At 56.2% G+C, this 22,962-nt stretch overlaps 1 protein-coding gene and 1 pseudogene across 1 annotated transcript; both read left to right on the forward strand.

Annotated features, from left to right (window-relative positions):
* Positions 1–2,586: 2,586 nt before the first annotated feature.
* On the forward strand, positions 2,587–3,394 carry LOC132491734 (small ribosomal subunit protein eS1-like; annotated as a pseudogene).
* Positions 3,395–3,648: 254 nt separating this feature from the next.
* C6H9orf50 (chromosome 6 C9orf50 homolog) lies at positions 3,649–9,999 on the forward strand. Its single transcript, XM_060100443.1, has 7 exons — positions 3,649–4,221; positions 4,507–4,513; positions 4,594–4,732; positions 7,365–7,528; positions 9,047–9,218; positions 9,362–9,482; positions 9,845–9,999. The coding sequence occupies exons 1-7, from the start codon at positions 3,649–3,651 to the stop codon at positions 9,884–9,886; spliced, it is 1,218 nt and encodes a 405-aa protein (XP_059956426.1). The 3' UTR covers positions 9,887–9,999.
* The last annotated feature ends 12,963 nt before the right edge of the window (positions 10,000–22,962 follow it).

The following is a 22,962-nucleotide window of genomic DNA, read 5'->3' on the forward strand; positions in this document are numbered from 1 at the left end:
TGGGCTCCGGACCTAACTCGAGTACTGTCCCGGGAAGAGCTTCCCATCTCTAAAAAGCCGCAGCGCCGACCCTGTCCCGCCTCCAGCTTGCAGCTCATTTGGAGGCGGCAAGGCTGGACTTTTAAAAACGAGCGTTCTGTGGAATTTCCACTGGGTAAAAAGGGGAGGGGGAGTCTTATGCAAGCCTTAATCCCAGCCATAACAATTAACATCTTAAACTATACAGATCAAAAAGAAAAAAAAAAGGAAGAAAAATACCCTTGACAGTGCCAAGGGGTTGCCACTCCAAATAAGCAGAGCAAATCCATGAAATTTCTGTTCCCAAAAGGTTGCCCTCCCCTAGGCTTCTGCCATACACAGAATTTCTGAGCGGTCCCTGAAGCAGCCTTGATGGAAATGAGAGTTTGCTGTAGGTAGACCTTGTGAACCTTTCCAAGCCTCAGTCTCCACTTCTGCCAGAGAGATGGAATGCTCTGAGGATTGAATTTGTGGGATATTATGCGTCAAGATTTCAGCCCATCATAAGTTCTTTTTTCCTAAACTGACATCCTGGCTTAAATTTACAGTGCCTTCCTCTGGGCGTTGCACAAAGGAGGGGTTTAAGGTGTGTTTGCTCTAATGAAGTGAAAGCTATGGGGGGGGGGGGGCTGCCCTGTAAAGCCCCACCTGCTTTTGAGTCCCCCAAATCTGTCCATATTATGTGGCATCCTCGCTAGGGCACTGCAGGTCAGACTTGGTTCCCCTGGCCTGGGCTCCTCTCCCAAGCTTCATTTTCCATGTCTCTATGGCAAGGGGATAAATCTTGGGCAATCTCAATCTGGAGGTTTCTATAATCTTTGGGGGGCAGCTCTGAGCCTAGCTTTTTTAGGGGTGCCTAAAAATCCACCCCTACCTTTTTTTTCCTGTCAATGGAAGACAAACTCCCTTCCCTACACCTGGACTCCAAGGCCTTTCCAGGTCTGGCCAGTCCACTAACCTCAAAGCCTCTTGCATCTCCGAATTCCCAAGCCTCGCACACAGTAGATGCTCAATAAATGTTTGCAGCATGTAAGGGCTGGAGGCCTCCTTAGAAATCATCTAGGTAGTCTGGTGTTCCTCATCCATTTTTTTAAAACTCACATATCCTTAGAATAAATATAAAAATTTCTCACCTTCCCCACTCAATATTCTGTCTTCTCAAGGAGGTATGCCCTTCCATCCCTGGCTGAGGAGTATTTTCAGAAATATATTACATTGTCTGGGATGCCTCCTCCAGGCAGACATCTTGTCATTTGAATTCCAAAGTCATTTTTTTCATTTTCAAATTGTAAAATCCTACCAGGCCAGTGAAATTACTGGTCCAAACTACACTCATCCCCCACTCAAGTTTTACAATACAAGCTTTTTCCCTGCCCCCTCCCAGCCAAGAGTCACAGGTGGAGCCCAACAGTCCATTTTACCACGGAGCCCTGAGAAAGGAGAGATTTATCCAGCACCACACAGCAAGCAGGAACACAGCATGGACTCACAACTGGTTCCTCGTGGTTTCCAGGCCCACCGCATTCTTACTACCCAGACTTCTAGTGGAAGTTCCACCTCCAAAGCCACCCAGCCCAAACATGACCCACCTGAGCCTCCCAGATCCAGAGAGGGTAGCTGAACCCAGGGCCCTCCATCCCTTGCTTGGGCCTGGCTGCCCTGGCCAGGAGTCCCACGCTCCATTGTGACTGCAGGCTTGGCATCCTGAGCACAACAGCCCTGCCCTCTGCCCCCCAGCCTCAGTGCCCACTTCACCTTGGGTGAGGGGTGGATCATAATGACCCTGAAGAGGCCATGGAGGCAGAAGGGAGGGGCCGGCAGAAGGACCAAGCCGGGAAGACGGGCTCTTCCAAGGAGCAGCCCACCTGGTAGGGGCCTCTAACTTCAGGGGACCGTCTCCGGCCCCGCCCCAAAGCCCCACTAGGATGAGCGTGACACTAGAAACCAGCTCAGAGCTGACAACAGTCTGGGAGTGGGGTGTGGCAGGGAGGAAGCAGGCTCAGAGACGCCAGTGTCAGAAATGGGGGGGCGGGGCTGGGGCTCCGTCTCCCAAAGGGGGAGTTTGTTAAAAATGTCTTGCCCCACCCCAGACCTCTGAATTGGAATCTGGGGCATCTGTATTTTCACTAAGCTCCCACCCAAGGGACTCTGGGGCTCCAGAAGGAATGGGCAGCTGCAGGGCAGGTCACCCTTTCAAGCTGGTTCCAGGTTTCCCAATGCCCACCTCAGCGCTAGCAACAGTAACAGCACCTTGAACACTCCAGATGCTAAGTGCTCTCTACCATGTGGTGCTGTTTCATTCTCACAAAGGAGCAGGCGCTGGGTTATCCCCATTCTGCAGATGAGGGCACTGTTCATTAATTGGCTTGCCCAAGGGTACAGCTAATAAGTAGTGGAACTGAGACTAAATCCTAAATAATAATTTTAAAATATAATAACAACAGCAGCTAGGCTTCGTTGAGCACGTACAACGTGCCTGTCATTATTCTAAGCCATTTACATGTGCTCGCTCATTTAAACGTCACAGTAACTCAGAAAGTGGGTACTGCCTTTTGGCTCTTAGAGCAGCACCATGGCGGTCAGAAAGAACAAGTGCCTTATGAAAGGCGGTAAAAAGGGAGCCAAGAAGAAAGTGGTTGACCCACTTTCTAAGAAAGATTGGTATGATGTGAAAGCATCAGCTATGTTCAATATAAGAAATATTGGGAAAACACTAGTCACGAGAACTCAAGGAACCAAAATCGCATCTGATGGCCTCAAGGGTCGTGTGTTTGAAGTGAGCCTTGCTGATCTGCAGAATGATGAAGTTGCATTTAGAAAATTCAAGCTTATTACTGAGGATGTTCAGGGCAAAGCCTGACTAACTTCCATGGCATGGATCTTACCTGTGACAAAATGTGCTCCACGGTCAAAAAATGGCAGACCATGATTGAAGCTCACGTTGATGTCAAGACTACCGATGGTTATTTGCTTCGTCTCTTCTGTGTGGGTTTTACTAAAAAACGCAACAATCAGATTCGGAAGACCTCTTATGCCCAGCACCAGCCGGTCCACCGGATCCGCAAGAAGATGATGGAAATCATGACTCGAGAGGTGCAGACAAATGACTTGAAAGAGGTGGTCAATAAATTGATTCCAGACAGCATTGGAAAAGACATAGAAAAGGCCTGCCAATCTATTTATCCACTCCATGATGTCTGTTAGAAAAGTAAAAATGCTGAAGAAGCCCAAGTTTGAATTGGGAAAACTCATGGAGCTACATGGTGAAGGTGGTAGCTCTGGAAAAGCTACTGGGGACGAGACAGGTGCTAAAGTTGAACGAGCTGATGGATATGAGCCAGTCCAGGAATCTGTTTAAAAATCAGACTTTTAATGGTGACAAATAAAAGACCTCATTTGTGATATTAAAAAAATTAAAAAAGTGGGTACTCTCACCGTCACCGTTTTTCAGGATCGGACGCTCTAGCCTGAAGCCACTTACTGTCTGGCGAGCCGGTGGTAGTAGCCCCGAACCACGCTGCCCCGCTCCGGGCGCTACGGCCTGGAGGCTGGTCTACGCCCTCCTCTCCACTTCACACGGCACCGCCCCCACTGGCTTGAGGATGCCCTGAGCTGAGCGCAGGGCCAGACATGCCCCGGCGTCGGCCCAGCTCCTGTGCCCAGCAGGTGGCGCCCGAGGGGCTCCCCGGCGGTGGCGATCGTAGACGGAGAGACCCGCTGCTGCCGAGGCTGCTGCTGCCCGAGCTCCGAGCAGCCTCTGGCGCGTGGGCCTCCGGGGACTCCTGGGCTTCGGAGGGCGGCGCCGAGTGGTGGGAGGCCCCCGCGTGTGAGTCCTCGCCCTCGGATCCCGGGGTGGGCGTCAGGCGCCCCCGGTCGCGCCTGCCCGTCCTGCCCACCGTGGCCCAGCGGGCGGCCCGGAGCCGGACAGGGCTGAGGTCACTGCTGCTGCCGCCCATGCTCTTGGCCGGCGAGCCCCGGGACCCGGGACCCGGGCCTGGACAGTGCGAGGACCCCCGCACGGGCTCGGCCAGGGAGAACCCCGACTCTTTGGGCGACCTCCTAGGAGAGTTCCTCCCCGGACGGTCCTGGCAGTTCCTATGCCAGCTCAGGGCTGAGTCTGCGAAGCAGCCGCGACCACTGAGTGAGGCCCCTACGGCCCCCACGGGGGAGCTGAGTCATTTCCGGTGGGGGTCCCACCACCTGGCATAGAATAATGGCAGTGTTAGCAGAGTATGCCTGGCAGAGTCCTGGCGATGGCAACCACCCCTCGAGGGCGGGTCTACCACTGCCCCTATTGTACAGATGAGTAAACTGAGGCCCAAGGCCATGTAACCAGGAAGAGCCTGGTAAGGATTGTCCCCAAGAGAAGACTCAGAACTATTTCCATCTCCTCCTGGCTCCCAGCAAACTCAGCATCATAACATCAAAGGGGTGTGTCAGAACACTCTGGAAGTCCTCCTCAGTGTCCCCGCTCCTCCGTCCTCCCAGACCTGGGGTAAGTGTCAGTGACCAGCTGGTGGGGACAGGGTTGTCATCAATGCTCTGACTGTGGGGGACCCTGATCACTCATGGCAGGTGTGGCCTATTTGTCTTCAAGGGGCCAGTCATTGTACTTCAAGAATAGTCTTAAGAAGATTTTGCTCCATCAGATACCTGCCCTGGGGCCCTTCAGGAGAGATCACTCACAATTCACCACGGTCGAGAAGACCAATCAGTGCGTTATGGGAGGATGGGGTAGGGGAGTGGGGAGAAAGAGCGTTTCTTTCCTTCCTTTCTTTCCTCTGCCTTTCACCCATGAATGTATCCATCTGTCCACCTATTCATCCATCTGTGTGTCCATCCATGAATCAGGTCTTCTCCCAACCTGTTCAAGGATCATCCATCAACATCTATGAATTCATCCACCCATTAATCAGGTCTTCTACCAACACCTTCATAATTCATCGATGAATCCATTCATATATTCATTCTCCCATTCACCCATTCGCCCTTGAATACACCTTATCTGTGAACCAGGTCTTTTAAAAACCTATTCATGAATCTCTCCATCCATCCATCCACCCGTGAATCAGGTCTCCTGTTGATCCATTAATCCACGTATCCAGCCAGCCAGCCAGCCAGTCATCCAGCTATTCCCAAATTCCCACAATTCTATCCATCTACCCATGAATCCAGGGATTGATCATCTACCAATCCTTCCATCCACTTGTAAATCCAGGATGCTATCCATTTTTAGTCTTGAAGCCATGTACAAGTCTACACACTCATCTACATAATCATTAAAACCCACCTATGCATCCATACATGTGCCCATCCTCCTAAGATCCAATCCTTGTATTAAGACCTTTTCGGGAATTCCCTGGCGGTCCAGTGGTTAGGACTCGGTGCTTTCACTGCTGTGGCCCAGGTTCAATCCCTGGTCCAGGAACTAAGATCCTGCAAGCCATGCGGTGTGGTCAAAAAAAAAAAAAAAAAAAAAAGACCTTTTCATTAATTCATCTATCTGTCCACCCACCTACCCAGCTACCCAGTCTTCCATCCTTTCACACAACCCCACCATTCATTCATCCATTTCTTCCTCTAACCTTTATTAGCTTTTACTATATGTCAAATATCGGGGGAAGTAAAATAAGGGGTGGGGGTAGGAAGAGCCTGGGCATTAGAGCTAAACTGGACCTAGATACTGTAGTTCTAATGGAGGGGGAAAAGAATGCAGAAATAATTCCTCCTGCTTAAACAGGCTTAAACATGGATGAAAGGTGAAGAGCATTGCCCATGAGTTTAAAGACCAGGGAGAGGAAATACACTAGACATGCCATTCCTTCTCCTCCTGGACCCATGGCAGACAGTACTAACTGATCACAGCACTTTTCGCCCACTGAGCCTCAGAACCCTTCCTGACACAGTGCTCCAGGCAGACACCACCAGTGGATCAGTGTAGGTGCCAGAAATGAAACACATTTGCCAACCCAGGAACTTTAAATCAATCAGACCAAATAAACACACTACTTCTCATAAGATATAATAAATAAGAGTATGGAGCTCATTATCTTGAATGTAAGCAACAACAAGGATGGATATCTTCACAGTGTTTCACATTCAGGAGCTAATTCTTGAGCACCTTAAGGTGTGTGGGGTTCCCTAGTAGGCCCTGCTGAGGACAGCTGGGTGCATTAGAACATGCTCCAGCAGCATTTGAGAGGAGAAGCTGAGATTTCAGACCAGTGGGCACAGCTGGGGCAAGCCTTTGGCTGGTCCTGAGGCCAGCACCAAGCAGGCATGGATAAGCAAACAGCTGTTGCATAACTAGGTCCCAATGCCTGTAGCCGACACTGTCTTGGCCATCTCCTGGATGCCTGGCTCTTCAATGGGCTTATGAAAAGTGTCCCCTCTGTGTCCAAACGGACATAAAGATGTGGTCAGATAAATGGAGTCAGATATATCAATAAGCATTGTACGTAAGGTCAAATGTGGCATTTCTGAATAACAGAGCTGTGGATGAATCAAGCAAGCCCTCCTGCAGCCTTGCTCTGGAGGCTGAAATTAATAAATGTAACCATAACAGATCCCCTTTATTGAGCACAGGCTCCTTGCCAGGCCCTGTACCAGATGCCTCACGTAAGTTATTTGATACTCACCAGACTCTCATAAGGATGCTATTATCGTGTCTACAATACATAGTACATAATTTAAAAGGGAAAACTGTAAAATGGAGACTTGAGGGCAGTCTGCCCCATGTCGCAGGACTGGGAAGGGGCATAATTGAAATTGACGATTATAAGAACAGTTCTCAGTTAGAGATGCTTACCCTTGGCCCTGCAGACCCTGGTCTGGTTGGTGGTGCGGGGGACGGTGCTTTTCAGTCCCTATCATCTCTTCACAACCCTGTACGGTGGGCACAACAATGATCCCCATTTTACAGACAAAGAAACTCAGGCTCAACAGAGTCAGAATTGAAACCCAGGACTGCCTGACTCCGCAGTTCATATCCTTATTGTCTCTGCTGAATTGCTTGATATACGAGCTGGCTCTGGAACCAGAATTCAGATCTCGGCTCCACCCCTAACCAGCTGTGCGATCTTGGGCAAGTTGCAAAAAACGAAAATCAAAAACCCTCTGTGCCTCAGTTTCCTCATCTGTAAAATGGGAATAATGATCGTGTTTCACAGAGTTGTGTGGGTTTGGTGGGCTGATGCCTGTTACAAGCCATTGCCTGAAGGGCAGGAAGTGCTCAGGAGAGGCCAGCTGTGATTGTCAGGATCCCACAGGGAGCTCCGGCCTGGTGGATGTGTGTTGTCAGGGTGGCATGGGGGGCTGGGGGCTCAGGCCCTTCTCATCTCTCTCACCAGGCCCCACGCTACACAGGCCCCCAAGCTCAAGGCCGTGCTCACCCACAACTCCTCGGGGGAAGGCTCAGGGCACCGCAGGCGGTGTTGCCCTTTCCGCGTGCGGTTTGCGGATGAGATGCTACGGGACACAGCGCTCCGCTACTGGGAACGCAGCTGTGCAGGTGAGCAGACAGGAAGGGGAGCTCCAGGACTCCAGAAAGTTCCAGCCTGAAACCTGAAGAGCAGAGGCTGTGGCCCTGGGTCCTGGGAATTAGGGGCCAGCCAAAAAGTCCAAGAGGCCATTGATCCTGTGGAGGAGGCCCTTGAACGGGCCTCTCCGGAGGCTGTTGGGGTGACCTTCAAGGACCAAGTAGAGGGTCTGAGGTCCAGCAGAGGTGTCCCAAGGCTGCAGCTGTGGGCCAGGAAACAGTGGCTGTCCAGGCCTGGCTACCACGGAAGGATTTTTCACTGCCAAGGGTTCCCACATGCTGTATCTGCCCACCTTGGAACCCACAACCTCAGCCTGCAGACCTCGCACGTGGCCTCCAGGGGCTGGAGAAGGTAGGAACAAAGGCACCCGAAGCATCTTTTTCCCGTATCCCTGAAGGCAGACCTCGGAGGCCTGGCTTGGGGGGTGCCCAGAAAGTTCTAGAAGGTCACACCTCCACGGAAGGCTGGCACTGCCTGGTCCAGCAAAGAAGCTAAGAACCAACCACCAGGCCCAGGTTCCCAGGCAGAGCTTTGTTCATGTTGGCACAGTTTCCAGTGTTTTCTGAAGTGGGTGTCAAGAGGTGGGAAGAATACACGTCTTTGCTCTGGTATGATCTTTCCTAAGGCCTGCTTTCCCCATCTGCCCAGCCCCTTCTCTTCTCAGGATCCAGCAGTCCAACAGCCTCATCTATTTATTAAGCACCCACTGTGTGCGCTTTCAGGGAACGGCTGCCCCAAAGCCTCGCTGGGGGCAAAGCCCTCAAAATCCAGGACCTTGGCTGATTCAGAAGGAACCCGACCCATCCCCCTCAGGGTCACAGGAAGTTGGAGGTGGAATCTGCAATTCTGCCCAACTTCTGGTTGTTTGATCGGGCAGCCAAGGCCCTGAGGGCAGATGACACAGCAGCTGAAAAGAGAAGCCAGAGTGCCCCCTGGCCACCCCTGGGAATCCAAGGAAAGGGAGCACCTGGAGAAAGTTTCTTGGGAATGGCAGTTGGCTGGCATGGGAGACGCTTCCTTGTCAGCCACTGGGCTGTGGTCCTACCCCAGAACACCAGAGTGGAGCTCAGCGGCTGCTTCCCAGCCCTTTCCATCCTGAGGAATTCGGGATTCCTGACCAGCCGGAGGGGCAGCTGTTGGACAAGAAACACTCTCCGTCCCCACAGGATTCTCAGCATCATCTCTTGGATTTACATGGTGGGACGACTGGCCTTCCCACTGTGGGAAGTGGGGCCCATTTTGGGCTGAAGCAGGAGTGGGGGTGTGGGGAGGGGGTAGGGGGCACAGCTTCGGTAATAGAGGCAGAAACAGTCATGCAGGATAGTTTTAAAACCAGAGCCTTCCCTGGAGGCAGCCAGAAGGTACTGGGAGCCTTGGGTTGCCATGGAGACAGGACTCTGCCAGATCTTGCCTGCCAGAGGGAGGAGGAGAGAGGGGGGTATAGGTGCCCCGCCTGGGTGGAGATCTCACCCGTGCTCTCTCTCCTCCAGTCCAGCGGGGCATCCTCGAGAACAGGACAGCCAGCGGGTCAGCAACATCGGAGCAGGTGTTCGGGTGTGTCGGGAGACGGCTGGAGAGTTTGCCCAAAGCTCTGTATCCCAGGGCCAAGGAGGACACCATGGCCAACTCATCGGCTGGGACTTCCCTGGCCTGTGAGGCTTTGTGGAAGGGGATGGGATTCATGCATCTCCTCATCCTGTACACCTCCCTGTCCAGCTGTGGTCTGGGCCCCTGAGGGCTCTGCCAGCCATGGGTAGACCTGGGACTCAGGGTCCACACAGTTCATGGGCTCCTGTCCCCCTTAGGTCCACCCTGGAGCCGAAGGGCCACCTCTCTGAGGACACCTCTATGAACAGCAGCCTGCCCATCATCCCCAGGCCCACCACCCAGAGGCAGCGGGGGGACCTCAAAACCTTTCTGGAGCAGGTGGGCAAATCACCCTGTTCCTGGAGCCAGAAGCTAGTGAGCAACTGCTGGCAGCCAGCCACCTGGAGCCCCCCTACCTGGTGGGGGTTGGTGCCCAGTGGGGTGGCCAGGGCTCTGGATAAAACCCCCGTATGTGCTTGGCTAAGGGGGGCTCTCAGGCCAGGCTGCCTGGGTTCAGATCGCAAGCTCCTAACTTTCGATCGGTGGGGTCTTTTTCGTGTCAGTTTCCGCATCTGTAAAATGGGGCTGACCACAGTGCCTGCCCCTTCGGGCTGTGGTGTAGAATCCCCCTGGGCCCAGGGAACCCCATCTCCTGCCCAGAGGCCCCCAAAACGCCCAGCTGGTCCTCCTTCTCGCTCTAGGAGTCCTTCCTGCCCAGCTTGGTGTTGCACACACAGTCCTGAAACAAGGCCGCCCTAAGGGGCACCAGCTTCTCCTGCCGTCAACATCGCGTCGCACTCAGAGGTGAATGGCTGCTGGTGACCAAGCCCAGGTGTGGACACGGGTGAGGGGTGAGGAGAGGCCTTCCCTGACCCACAAATAAACGCACATCCCCGGTGGCTGGTATCTGCTGTCAGGGCTCACCCTACAAACCTCTCCTGGTTGCTGGTCTTTGGGGGTCCTGGGCCAGGGGGAGGCCTGGGGCAGAGTCACAGCTGGGATGAAGATGGGGGGCAAGGCATCTTCAGGGGTCAGGCTTGTTCCAAGTGAGCCCCTCTTCTGGGAGGTGGGAGACCCTGCCACACACCTCAAACCTGGGACCAAGCCTCTGTCAACCTAGATCAGCCCACACCTGAAACAGGCACCTGCCCCAACCTCCCCCAGCCCAGCCTCCATCTTTGACGGGAACCAAAGGCTGCTTGCGGACCTCCCCTGTGGGGTGAGGGCATCCAGACTGTGGCCAAAGGGACAAACATTTGTCTTCTGTGTTCCCCAGGCCAGGGTCTCATCTGGTTCCTGGGGGGCAAGCATCTGGGTGGGCAGGGGTCAGATGTTTCTCTTCCACTTAGGGGGGCAGTGTTCAGAGTCACACAGGAGGTGGCACAAGACAAGGTGGCAGGAACTGCCTGGAGCTTTTCTGACCGCTGCACTGACCCAGCAGTGCCACCCCCATTTGCCTGTCTGCCAGGTTTGGCCCTGCCACACACCTGCGTTCCCACTGCTGGGCAAAGTTTGGCCCCCTCCCCTGTCTCCTAGAAGCAGCGCTTTGGCTCCAACCCCTCGCCAAGGCCGGGATCGAGGTCTTTATCGCCACCTCCTGGCCAGTGAAGAAACAGCCACGGAATCCACACCCAGACGCAGTGCTGAATAGCAAAGGCTGGGATTTGGGGTGGACCGGCCGTGGGGATTTTAGGGCCAGGACGGGTTGTGGATGGGGGAGAACTGTTTCGAAGGAGGGCCCTGGCTCCAGAAAAGGCCACGGATCTACCAACCCTGTGGGGATGGGATGGAGCAGTGCTACCATTCCCCTTCACTGGGGAGTGTAGTGGGATTTCGATTCCTGGGATGACCTATCCCCTCCATCCCCCCTTTCTGGACTTTCACCCCTCCCCCACGCCCCCCCCAGTACTTCTATTTCCTGGAGAGCCTGCGGGTCCCGGAGGAGGCCTGATTGTACTGCACCTTTTCCTCGTGGCCTTGCACAGCCCACCTCGCCCTCTCCGAGCCTCAGTTTCCGCGGACCCCAAACCGGCCACCGGCTGCAGCGCCGCGCCGCGCCCACGCGGGGGCAGTGTTGGCCTGGCTTTGGCACCGCCCGGCGCGGCCGAAACTTCTCAGCTTCTTGCTAAAGGGTCGGAAACTTTTCCCCTCGCGCGGCGCTCGCGTCTCCGGCCCTGCGCCGCGCCGCCTCCTTCCACCTGCCCGAGTTCGCTGCTGGACCGCGAGGCGGGGAGGGGAGGCTCCCCAACCCCCAACTTGTCTTTCTCGCTTTTCGTTGTTCAACCAAAATACTGCTAAGCTTGCAACAGCGCCGTCAGCCGCGAGCACTGAAGATTGAGTCCCGCGTGCAGCGCACAGGGGCGGGGAAGGGGGCGGGGGGCGGCCCTGCGGCGTCGGGGCTCCCAAAGCGGGGCGGCCGGACAGCGGCCTCCCGGCGGGGACCAGCCCTGTGGGCTGGGGATGGGAACCCGGCGGGCGGCCACGCGGGGTCCCGCAGCCCGGTTTCTCGGGGACCCCTCCGCTCCCCGCCCCCTCCCCGCCCGCCTCGCCCCCGCCCCAGCCCTCCATTTCTTCCTTCCCTCTCTCCGTTCTCCTCCCCGCTCCTCCCTCCGCTCTCTCTTTCCCTCCTCGCCAAACATGGATTCTGTGTCAAGAGGACCTTCAGCGGCAGCCCCGAGCCTCCCCTCCTGCCACTGCCAGCAGAAACGCAGGGACACGCAGGGACAGCCGCAGACAGGCCCCCGGAGACGCGCCCCACGCGCACACCACACACTCGTCGCACACACACGTCACACATGCACACAGATAGGCACCACAAACCTCCACACCCACACCCACACCCACACCCATGCAAAGACTCACACCACGACACTTAGAAACCCCACATACTCACAGAAGACACGTGCACGTCCTCCCCAGCTAGGGTCTCCCAGCGACTGCACCCCGACATTCCAGAGTCCACTTGTTGCCTTGGAGGCCGCAGATGCAACCTCCACCCCAGCCCTGTGTAGACCTTTCCAACATGCCCCTGCCCCTCTGCAGGCAGAGCTTGAACTTGAATGTGGGGTGCCCAAGAAGGGGAGGGAGTGCTGCAGGGAGGGGATGGACCCCTCCCCAGGGTCCCCAGCAGGGTCCTTTTCGCTGGTACATTTCCACTCAGGGCTGGCAGATGGCCAATCCCGCCTGGGCTCCTGGGAGCAGTGCGGCAGGAAGGCTGGGGAAGTGGCTGTGGCTGGGGCTGGTGCCCCAGCTCTTGCTGCCTACAAGCTCAGAGCCCCCCTGAATCTCTGGGGGTGGGCAAGGCAGGCGTATCCCCCACTGGTCTCTTCCAGTTCCTGTCTGCCCTTATCACTCTGAGCAATAGCAGCCTGCACCCCATTCCATCTGCCACCCACACCCCGGCCCTGGACCATGGGCAGACCGGGGCCAACCCAGGCTGGGGGGGCAGTGGGAGCTGGTCTAGTTTTGGGGGTGGCGGGGAGGGAGGAATGACTCCCAACCCAGGGCAGAAGGAAGTGATGGGAGAAGCAGGAAAATCTCTGTTCCTTTCTCACGGCGGTCCCCACCTCACGGGGCCTCTCCACCGGCTGCAAGGGCATCTCCTTGGCTCCTTTGCAGATAAGGAAACCAAGGCCCAGAGAAGTTAGGGGGTCTTGCCCAGGCCATGCCAAGCGCAGGAGCCGGAGCTGGGACCAGGTCCACGCCTGTCCTATGCCAGTGCCCAGCCTTCAGACACCCACACCCGTGTCCTCTCACAACCATTTGTCGCTGGGAAACCGAGACCCAGAGAGGTTCATCTCTTTCTCAAGGTCACTTCGTTTTGAAGGGTTGGAGTCAGGATTCAGATTCAGCAGGAAGAGATGCGGACGATGTACAATCCTGGGGCTCCCTCACCCCAGGGCAAGCAGGGTGGTCTGGAGGATCCTTCCTGCCCCGGGTCCCTCCTCCTGCATGAAGAGCACCTTGGGGGCAGGGAGAACCGGGGCAAGGTCAGGGAGGGAGAGAGACGTGTTTGGAGGTGGTGTTTGCGGAGGCTGTGGAGACTGGCAAGCGAAAGGACAGGAGCAAAGGGTCCTGTGAGCCGCAAGCCTCAAGAATTGCCCAGAGGGTGGGGCTGGACCCGCGGGGAGGTGGGAGGGCAGCGCTGCCTCCAGACAGGGGCGTGGTCAGAGAGCCCCCCCACCAACCCCGAGCTCGGATAGCAATGAGGTGCCACGGGAGACATGGAACCCGAGAGAGCCGGTCCCACGGTGGGCTCTGGGGACATGAGCTGCCCCAGGGGCTCATTCACTTTCATTCTGCCGGCAGTTCAGTGAGCACCTACTGTGTGCCACACACACGCTGGGCCCTGGGAGCACCGTAAGGCGCAGCCCTGCCCTCAGGACGCTACAGTCTGGTGGGGGACATGGACTCAAATGGGCGATTGCAGGACACAGTGACAAGTGCCATGAGGGGAGGCCCGGGCTTTGGGGGCACAGAGGGGGGACCAAACCCACAGTTTGGGGCACGGGGTGGACACCTGGGCCTTTTGACGACAGTGAGATGGAGGCATGGTCAGACCCAGACAGCAGACCAAGAGCACGGGAAGGGAGGTGATTGCTACAGGCCCTGCAGCGAGGCTGGTGCCACGATTCTTAGCACGGGTCAGGGTAGGGCAAGGGGCCCAGGAGGGCTGTTGATGAGGCAGGAGGAAGGGCTGGAGTTCCCCTAGCCAAGACAGGCACACGCACACCCCCCCCCCCCCACTGCACCGGCCACGTGGGGCCGCGCACTGCTCATTCCTACTGCCTTTGTCTGTGCCATTCATCCTAACTCCCCCCGACGCCCCGCCCTGCCACGTCCTCCCTTTCCCTGACATTTCTGCCTTTTGGGGTCCTGTTGTCCTTCCCTCCCAAATATGCCCTAAGTGACAGATGGTCTGCAGCTTCCAGGGGCTCCTGCCGAGGGCCATCAAACCCCTCCGTGGAGACAGTGCATGCTGCCACCTCCACCAGCCTCGACATTCCCCTGTAAACAGCCTCAGGAAAGGGGGTGATACTGGTGATGCTCACTGTGCCGTCTGGGCCCATCGGAGCCAGCTTCGGATGCTGGGTGGAGTCCGAGCCAGCAGCAGAGACTGGACCCATCACTGGGTTCTGGAACCCTCTTGAATGGTGGCACTTGGACCCAAAGAGCCGGGGGCAGCTCGTCTGCCATCTCCCATCATGAGGCCTTGGGGACCCTTAATGACTCACCCGCCAGGGTTTCCGGATTTATTGTCTGCACCTGGCAGCCCTGGGGATTGCGGTGACACCCGCAAGCTCGCAGGGAGCCCCCATCTGGGCTCTGGGCTGGCTTCCAGCTCCCCCAGCTGCAGGGCACAGCAAACCCCAAAGAATCTTCTTCCAGGAACCTGCTGGCCCAGGCAGCCCAGATCCCTAGTGTGCATTCTCCAGGGGACGATGCCTCCCCAGGATGGCTTCTGAGTAACTTCGGACAGCCCACAGCCATTCCATAATGTTAACCAAGAATCCACGTGAGCAAGACAGACCTGGGCCCTGCCCTCATGGAGCTCAGAGTTCGCCGGAGATCACAGAGGCACAGCGACAAAGGCTATCGAGCAGGTCCTTGTACAGACATTGGTCCAAAGACTGCCATGCTTCAGAGCTTACTGATCCATGAAGGAGGGCGCAGCTCTGTGAAGTAGGCACACCCTTAGCTCCATATTACAGATGAAAAAACCGGATCACAGAGAGGTTAAGTCATTTTCCCAGGGTCACACAGCTGAGCTCCAGATAAGAAGTCAGTGAGAAGTGCTGTGATGAGGGATGTACAGGCAGGTGTGCAGGAGAGCACAGGGCAGCTGCCTCCCCTGAGGTGAGGGTTTCCTCCTCCAGAAAAACTAGCCCCAGATTTCCTCTGGCCCAGAGGGAAAGGCGCAGGAGGGCAGGACTGTAGCCAGCATACACAGGCTGCCTATCAATGGTAAACTCTGCCCACACTTCAGTTCTGTTCCTTCTCCCGTATTCATTCACAGAACACATTTATTGGGTATCTACTGTGTACCAGGCTCTGTGAACAAGACAGACACACTCCTGCCTCAGGGAGCCCACATCGTGGTGGCCAGGCAGATACAGACGGGGCTGGGCACGCAGTGTGTGACCCCTGCCGTCAGCCACACAGGGGCTTGCCTAAAAGGGCCCTCCACTGAGTTTAAAGCCGTCATCTTGAGATGCTTAATCAATTTTGAACAAGGAGCCCTACATTTTCACTTTGCCCTGGGCCCTTGCAAATTGTATAGCTGGTCCTGGACACAGACATTACACTGTGGTGAATGCTGGGCTGGGGCTACAGGGAGGGCTGGCAGGAGGGTCCACGAGGTTTGTTGGAGGGGCAGTAACAGATCGGCTTAGGACTGGGCTTTGTCCTGACCCCAAATCCTTTCATGGGTCCCCAGTTCCCTCAGGGCAGCTCCCTGGGAGCTGGGTCAGCATCAGGCAGGAGGTCAGGACCAGCAAAGCTCCAAAGGGACTTTACAAATACCCCTGCATGTCTGTATCGACTAAATAACGCATGCCCAGCATCGGTAGGCAGAGGCCAGAAACCAGAGAGAAGAAAGCCCTGCTCAGCCATCCCCCACGAGGTCCTGGTCCCTCCCACTAGGTAGCAACGTTTCCTGGGCACCTTCCCGAGTTATTCTGCATCATATAAGGAAATGCTTACACTCGTGTATTTTTGTATTGTGATACTGATTTTTTTTTTTTTGGGGTGCGGTGTCGATTTTATATACATTCTGTATTGCACACACTTTCTGCCCATAGTGTTCCCACTCGTCAGTCTAACTGGGAAATCGGAGAAGGCTCTTTCAAGGTCATTTAATTGTAGAGATGGAGAAACTGAGACCCAGAGTGTCACAGCAAGTGTGGGTGTTCTGGTGGCCCAGGCGTGGCTCCTGGCCTTGGCATACTGATCTCCTGGTCCTTCCACGTGCTCATATATGCCCAGGTCTCCCTGACAGCCTCTCTCCTGTCCTAATTTCGAGGACTACCGTGGAGGGAGCCAAAGCTCCATCCCGTGAAGGAGGTACTGTGATGATCTGCATTTCTACATGAGGCTCAGAGAGGTGTGGCCACCGTCTTGGGGTCACACAGCTGAACCAAGGTTGGAACCTGCAAAGCTGCACTACCTCCCAGGAGCAGCTTCACATTTCCCTGGGGGACTGGGGGGGCACTGCCCCTTGCCATATACTCACAACTTCCCTGATGCCAGATGGGGAGGCCCCTGACTTCAGCAGGTGAAAATTGGGCAAGAACCCTTCCAGCCTGACAGAGCCACCAGGATGGAGCTGGCAGGAGTCCCAGCAAGGCCTGAAGGGTGGGGCTGAGCCAGGTGGCCTGCTGGGGGAGGGGGGCAGGTGTCGGTGCCTGTCCCCTAGGCCCCAGATGCGTGGAGGCTCCTGGCAGGCGCCCCTTGGTGGGCTGTGCCTGTCGAGAGGGCTGGCGTCAGCTGGTTGAATATGCCTGGAGCTGCCATTCAGCATTTGGGTTCTAAGGGTTATTTTTATTGTGTTTTGTTTATTCAAAGCTCGCCTTTGAAATCTGGTTTCGAGCCTCCCCCATCCCGGAGAAGGGAGCTGGTTTAGATACAACGCGCTGCGTTGTCTCAACCTTAAAACATAATTCCCCTTGAGTTGGGGTCTCATTATCCCTGGGCACACATGGCTCCCCAAGTGTGGGTGCCAGTGGTGGGTCAGCAGGGCAGCCCAACATCCACCTGCCCTGCCGAGCCACCCCAGGCAACAGGCAGCCCCAGAAGTTGGGCCCTCCAAGCACTGGGGATGCCATCAACGCTGGCAAAGGAAGGTGCCACTTTGGGGGGCGGGTCATGAAACCTTTTGACGAAAGCTAAGGACCTTATCTGTCCAGAAAAATGTACCCACACACAAAGCTTTGCAGTCAATTCCAGGAGCTTCTAGGACTTCCTGAGGCCCATCCACAGACCCGCTCCCTCCTTAGAACGTGTTCCTAAAGGAATCCCACAGTCAGCCTTTTTGGAATAATAAGGAATAATAATCATAATAGCCAAAACTGAGCAGTTACTCTGTTTCAAGGGTTGTACTGCAGGGTTCCTCAGATTAACTCACATATGCCCCATGATTGAGGGTCACTCACCCAAGGTCACACAGCTGGTAAGGGGCTAAGCCAGGATCTAAGCCCAGCCAGTCCAGCCAGTCTGTACTCTTAACCTACCCTTAACATATACACATGTGTGCGCAGGTACATACACGTGTGCGTGAGGGTACAGACACACACACATACACACACACAGTGCCTCAGTATACCTGTGGGTTAGCCCCAGGGAGAGTCTGCGTGGGGAGCCCCAGGTCAAGCACCCAGGCTTGGGAGTCTGGCCAAGCTTCATGACTGGGGTCCAGTCCTTGTGAGGATCAGATGAGACCCACCTGGAGATCCCCCAGACTCAGGGCCAGCGTCTGGGCTCCACCATCCCGGGAGCTGACATTATTTTGAGGGAAGGAACCAAAGTGGGTATCCCACAGGGCAGACACCCCTCGAAGACTGCCATCCAGCACAAGGCAGTCTCCTCCTCTCCCTCCCTCTCCCATAGCCCCCCTCCCCCCTCCACAAACAAGGCAAAGACCAGGGTGGAAACGGCTCTACCCTGTACACAGCACACTTCTGAGAAGCCCAGACCCCGTCTTGGGGAGCCGCCAGCTCTACCCAGTTTGCATGTTGGCTGAGCCCTCAGACCAGGCCAGGCTGTTCAATCCAGTCGGCCCTCCCTCCTGCCCCAGTGCAGGGTGGACAGGGCCGGGCCTCCATGGGCCTTCCAGGCTGGGATTTTCAGCGTTTGTGGAGTTAAGACCCTAATACTATTTTCCAACAGCTTTTGGTGGTTTAATAGAATTGCGGGTAAATCTAACTTGCGAATTTTCCCTTTTGATCTCCTTCCTTCTTCCTTTAGTAGCTCAACAGAGTTGGGTTTAGAACAGGGCTGGAGACAGCTCCCACCTCAATCCTGCTCCCAGCCGGGGATCTCCCAAGGAGACCTGAAGTCCTGGGGTGTCACCGACGTGGTTGCCAGGCTTCACTCTCCCCTCCCCCCACCTTGCCTCTTCTCCTGCCACCAGGCACTGACCTGGCCCACGCAGGCTTTTCCAAGCCCCGAGGTCCTGCCCCTCTGCTTTCTCCTTGGCTTCTCCCCTCTTCTGCAGCAGGCCAGACTCCTTCACGCCCCCAGGGCCTTTGCACCTGCTTTCCCCCCTGCCTGACATGCTCTTCCCACTGGCTTCACTGACTTCTGTTAAACATCAGGTCTCAGCTTAGATATCTCCTCCTCAGGGAAGCCCTCCTGGATCAGAACTGAACAATGGTTACATGACTGGTGCACAGAGGACCACTCTCAGCAGACCCTGAGTTCCGGGAGCACAGGGACTGAACAGGTCCCCAGCCCAGACCCTACCACACAGGAGGCCCTTAGTAAATGCTGGGCGAGGGGGCTCCCTGCTGTGTTCTGCGCCTCAGTTTCCCTGCCTGTAAGGTGCCGTGTGATGATTCTCCGGTGCTCCCTGTGGGTTTCTGGCAAGGATCATACTCATTTCACGGTATGTGACTTCCTTGATGATCTGATTTTCCAGGGAGGAATTCTAAATCCCTGGGTTGGGGTGGCATCTGCCTGATACCCGGGCACCCATCCATCCCCCCAGACTGAGTGCACCTGACATCCTGGGGAGGCCCATTAAAACCGCCCTCTCTTGGCAGATAAGGCCCTGCACAGAGAAGCACTTCCAGGCTCTGTAACTGTGTGTTTGACCCGTGAGGTGGGGGATGGTGATGGTGACATCACTGCTCTCTGTGGCCAAAGCTATGAAATCAGGCACCGCGGCTCAGCGTGGGTTCAAATTTTGACTTGGTCATTTCCCGTGAGACTGAGGCCCACCCTTCACTCCTCTGTGCCTCAGTCCCTTAGCTATATAATGGGCATCATAACAGTACCTCCAACTGGGGTTCTGGTGTTGACTGAGATGGTTCCCCGCCTGGGCTCTGGGGAGCCCTGCCCTTCTCATCCCGGAGGCAACAGCTAAGCTTCAAGTCTCTGGAGAAAAAAACAAAACCACACAACAAACAAACAGACAAACCCAGGTCAATACCCAGCTCTGCTACTTAGCCAGGTGTGTGACCTCCTAATGCCAAGATTTTCCCATCTGTAAAATGGGGGTGATAAGTATAGCTGCCTCTTAGGGTGGCTGCCGACCAAGGGGAGCCCTAGCTCCCTGCTCGGAGCTCAGTAATCCAGACATTAGGGAATCTGACCAGAATCTTCCCGGTGCTAGGGCTTCCTGGGCAGGGAGGAGGGTAGCTGTGGAAGCCGAAGCACAGAGAAGGCAGCGACAGGCCCGATGTCACACAGCCCGACCAGGATGGAGGCTCTGTCCCCGCTGGGCCCAGCAGCGCAGCCTCGCGGTCCCCGCAGCCCCTACCTTCCCTGACTGCCAGGCCCTGTAGGGACATGCCCTGCAGGGACGTGCAGGGCCTCCCGGAGGGCGCGCCGGCCGAGCCGCGGGATGAAAGGGGAATCCGCCCAAACCTGCCTCCCTCCCGGCTCGCCCGCCACTCCCGCACCCGGATCAGGCCGGGGCGGCGGGCTTTGATGTCGGCGGAGTAGCAGCGGCCCCTGCGCCCGGCCAGCTCGGAGCCTCCGGGAGGCCGACTTGAAAGGGCAGCGGCGGGTCCAGCCTTCCCGGACCTCCCGGAGGAGGGGAGGAGGCGGGGGAGGGGGTGTGGAACGTCCAAGCCCTGCCCATGGAGCTAAGAAGAGGGTTGTCCTCGGCGTTCAAGGCCCCGCCGGCGGGTACCATGCCATCACCACCGGTCGTGATGCTCCCACTCAGCCCCTGGGCCAGACAATAACTGTGGTTCCCAGATATTGCCCTATCTCGGGCCCTAGCATATGCTGTTCCTCCTGCCTGAAAAGCCCTTCCCATCTTTTCCTTCCAGGCCTCACGGTCAGCTCTTGGGTTGGAGCTTTATCTCTTCTTGTGGGCCTTCCTCGGAACCGCTCCCCACCCCTGCCAGGTGCCCTCCTCCTGGTCCGCTGCCGCAGCGCCCCCTGTGGCAGCCCACGCTCCGGTAACCACCCCCCCCCCCCACAGGCCTCTGGCTGTGAGGACTCCACGACTGCATCCTGATCAGCTGTGGGTTCGCGCTTGGGAAACAGGGAAAAGGAATCTTTCAATAACAGCAGCCATAATAATAAGCCTTAGGGGCAGCCAGTCTGGTGGCGGGAGGTGGAGGGCGCTGAGAGAATTCCAGGTTCCCGGTACACTGATTCCTCCAATTACAAAGCTGGGTGGCCTCTCTCCCCACCTCCAGCCCGGGCCTTGCCCTCACTGCAGAGGGGCTCAACCACGGACAGCTTCCAGAAAGCCCCAGCCTCCTGACTCCCTGCCCCAGTGTCCCATGATGCCTCCTTGAACCCTCTCCTCTGCCCGCCCAGCTGACTTCCCGCGCCTGTCCCAGCACCCCAGAGTGGCAGGCCGGGGACAGAGTTCTAGTTCCAAGTTGCAGATGGGGACCCTAAGGCTCGCAAAAGGGTCAGGTCCCAGAGCTTGGGGAACAGAACTGGCAGTGCTAGGCCTCAGGAAGGAGAGGGAGCCCCTCAGTCTAGATTCAAACCTAGGACTCCATTCAACCCAGGCCTCCTGGGTCCAGGCACCATCCTTTTGTGGAGGGGGGTGGGGCTTTCATATACTAAATACAGGAACAAATTGGCCGCAAGCCTCAAGACAGGTTTCAGTGTTCTGTGTCAGGAACTGATGTTTAGATGCATGCACGGCACCATATAACTGGCTGTATGTGCACACAAATCCAAGGGCAGCTCTGAAAGGGCCCTCCGGTGCTTCCCCAGGAGGGGGAGGGTGGGGCGTGGTTAGGCGGGGTGTAGAGGTGGATGTGAGGCCTAGGTGGGCCAAACCAGATGCGAGCTTCAGCCTCCCCTCCAGCTCCAGCTTTCTGCCTCCCCAAGGGACTGGGTGTTCTGTCTGCAGCTCCCTCCCACCCCTCCCGCTGCTCCCACCCCCGCCCCACGGTCTGCTCTCTCCTGGGTTAAGCTGGCAGAGGGGAGAAGGGAGAGAGAATGGAGGGCTCACTCCGGGGGCAGGAGACCTGACTCCCGCCTGGGCCAAGCCTCTCAGCCTGTTTTCTCATCTTTCCTGGAAGTTTGGACTAATTCTCCTACTTCCTCCCTTTAATAAGTGTTTGCTGAGCACTTACTCTGTGCCAGCCCTGTGCTAAGTGCTGTGGATGCCTCTGTGGACAGGACTGATTCATCATTTAGTGGGGGGGGGGACAGACACGAATCAAATAGATCCATAAATACAGGCCATGATGGTGGGACTACAGACAGTTCAGAGAAAAGGCTTTACTCCAGACATCAGGAAGGCTTCCTGCAGGAAGTGGCATGGATGAATTGAAAGCAAAGGCCAGGGCAGGTGAGAGTAAGTGGTGGCAATGGCCGAGCGCACAGTGGGTGGGCTGGATTTTGTGAGTGTGAGAGAGGGGACTCACGGCAGGAGGGAAGAGCAGGGTGGTGTGGCAGAGGCCAGGGGACAGCAAGGGGTCTGGGCAGGGTCCTGGTTCAGCAGGGCCTTGCTAGACCTGGGAACCCACAGAATCCAGCCCAGAAGGTCCCCACTGCCCGGTGGTTGAGGGAACGCAATGGGTGTGACCAAAAGAAGCAGGAGGGATTAAATTGGGGTTAGAAGACAATCCCAGCCTGTATGTCAGACCCCACCTAGAATGGACTGGCCAATGGAGAAACCAGAAGCTAGGCTCCGAGGAGGTATGATGGGTGGGGCTGGCTCCAAAGTGCATGGCAAGTAGAAAGGGGGTGTGATCCACGCTCCTAGAAGACCTTTTCTTCCCCTAGGCACGTGGGCTCTTCGTGGTGTGGCGTGTGGGCTCTTTAGTTTGCGGCCTGCAGGCTCTCTGGTTGAGGCCTGCGGGCTGTCTGGTTGACGGGCGCAAGCTCAGTAGCTGTGGCGCACAAGCTCAGTAGTTGTGGCATGCGGGCTTAGTTGCCCCGTGGCATATGGGGTCTTAGTTCCCCAACCAAGGATCGACTCCGAGTCCCCTGCATTGGAAGGCGGATTCTTTACCACTGGACCACCAGGGCAGTCCCCCCTCAGGACCCAATCTAAATGTTCCCTCTATTGTGAAGACTTCCAGAACACAGCTCCACCCTCTGCCTCTGTCCCCCCTATGATTTCATGCACCGGTCACCCGTGTGTTCTAAAACAGCCATCTTTCATTGGAGCCCTACTATGTGTCAGGTACTTGCTGAACGCTTTGACTCAGAGAGAGAAATAGCTCGCCTGGGTGCCACAGCTGGGAAGAGGCAGGACCAGGCTAGGGGCCCAGGACCACCAGGCTCCACCCCAGGCTTGTGCTCCTGGAAGGGTGGGGTCCCTCTTCCTTCCTTTACCTCTCCTCTCCTCCCACCTCAGATCTCAGCTCGGCTGTTCCCTCCTCCCGAGGCCCTCCGTGGACTGTCCTCCCAGAGTCAGTCAATGCCTCTTCCACCTCCCATATTGTTCTCCATTCCCTCGTTTCATTTCCTTCATAGCTCTTTTCACAACTGCAATTATTTCCTTCTTTGTTTACATGGTTATGGATCCTCCACAACTCTCAAGTCAACTGAAGTCCCCACGAGGCAGGGAACTGCCTGCATCTCTGTGTTAAAAAGGATTTGGTTGTGCTTCACACAGGGCAGACTTCAAATATTAGTGGTTTAAGCAAGAAAAGTTTCTATTCTTTGCTGAAAT

This window comes from Mesoplodon densirostris, chromosome 6, assembly GCF_025265405.1.
Source record: "Mesoplodon densirostris isolate mMesDen1 chromosome 6, mMesDen1 primary haplotype, whole genome shotgun sequence".
NCBI lineage: Eukaryota > Metazoa > Chordata > Mammalia > Artiodactyla > Ziphiidae > Mesoplodon > Mesoplodon densirostris.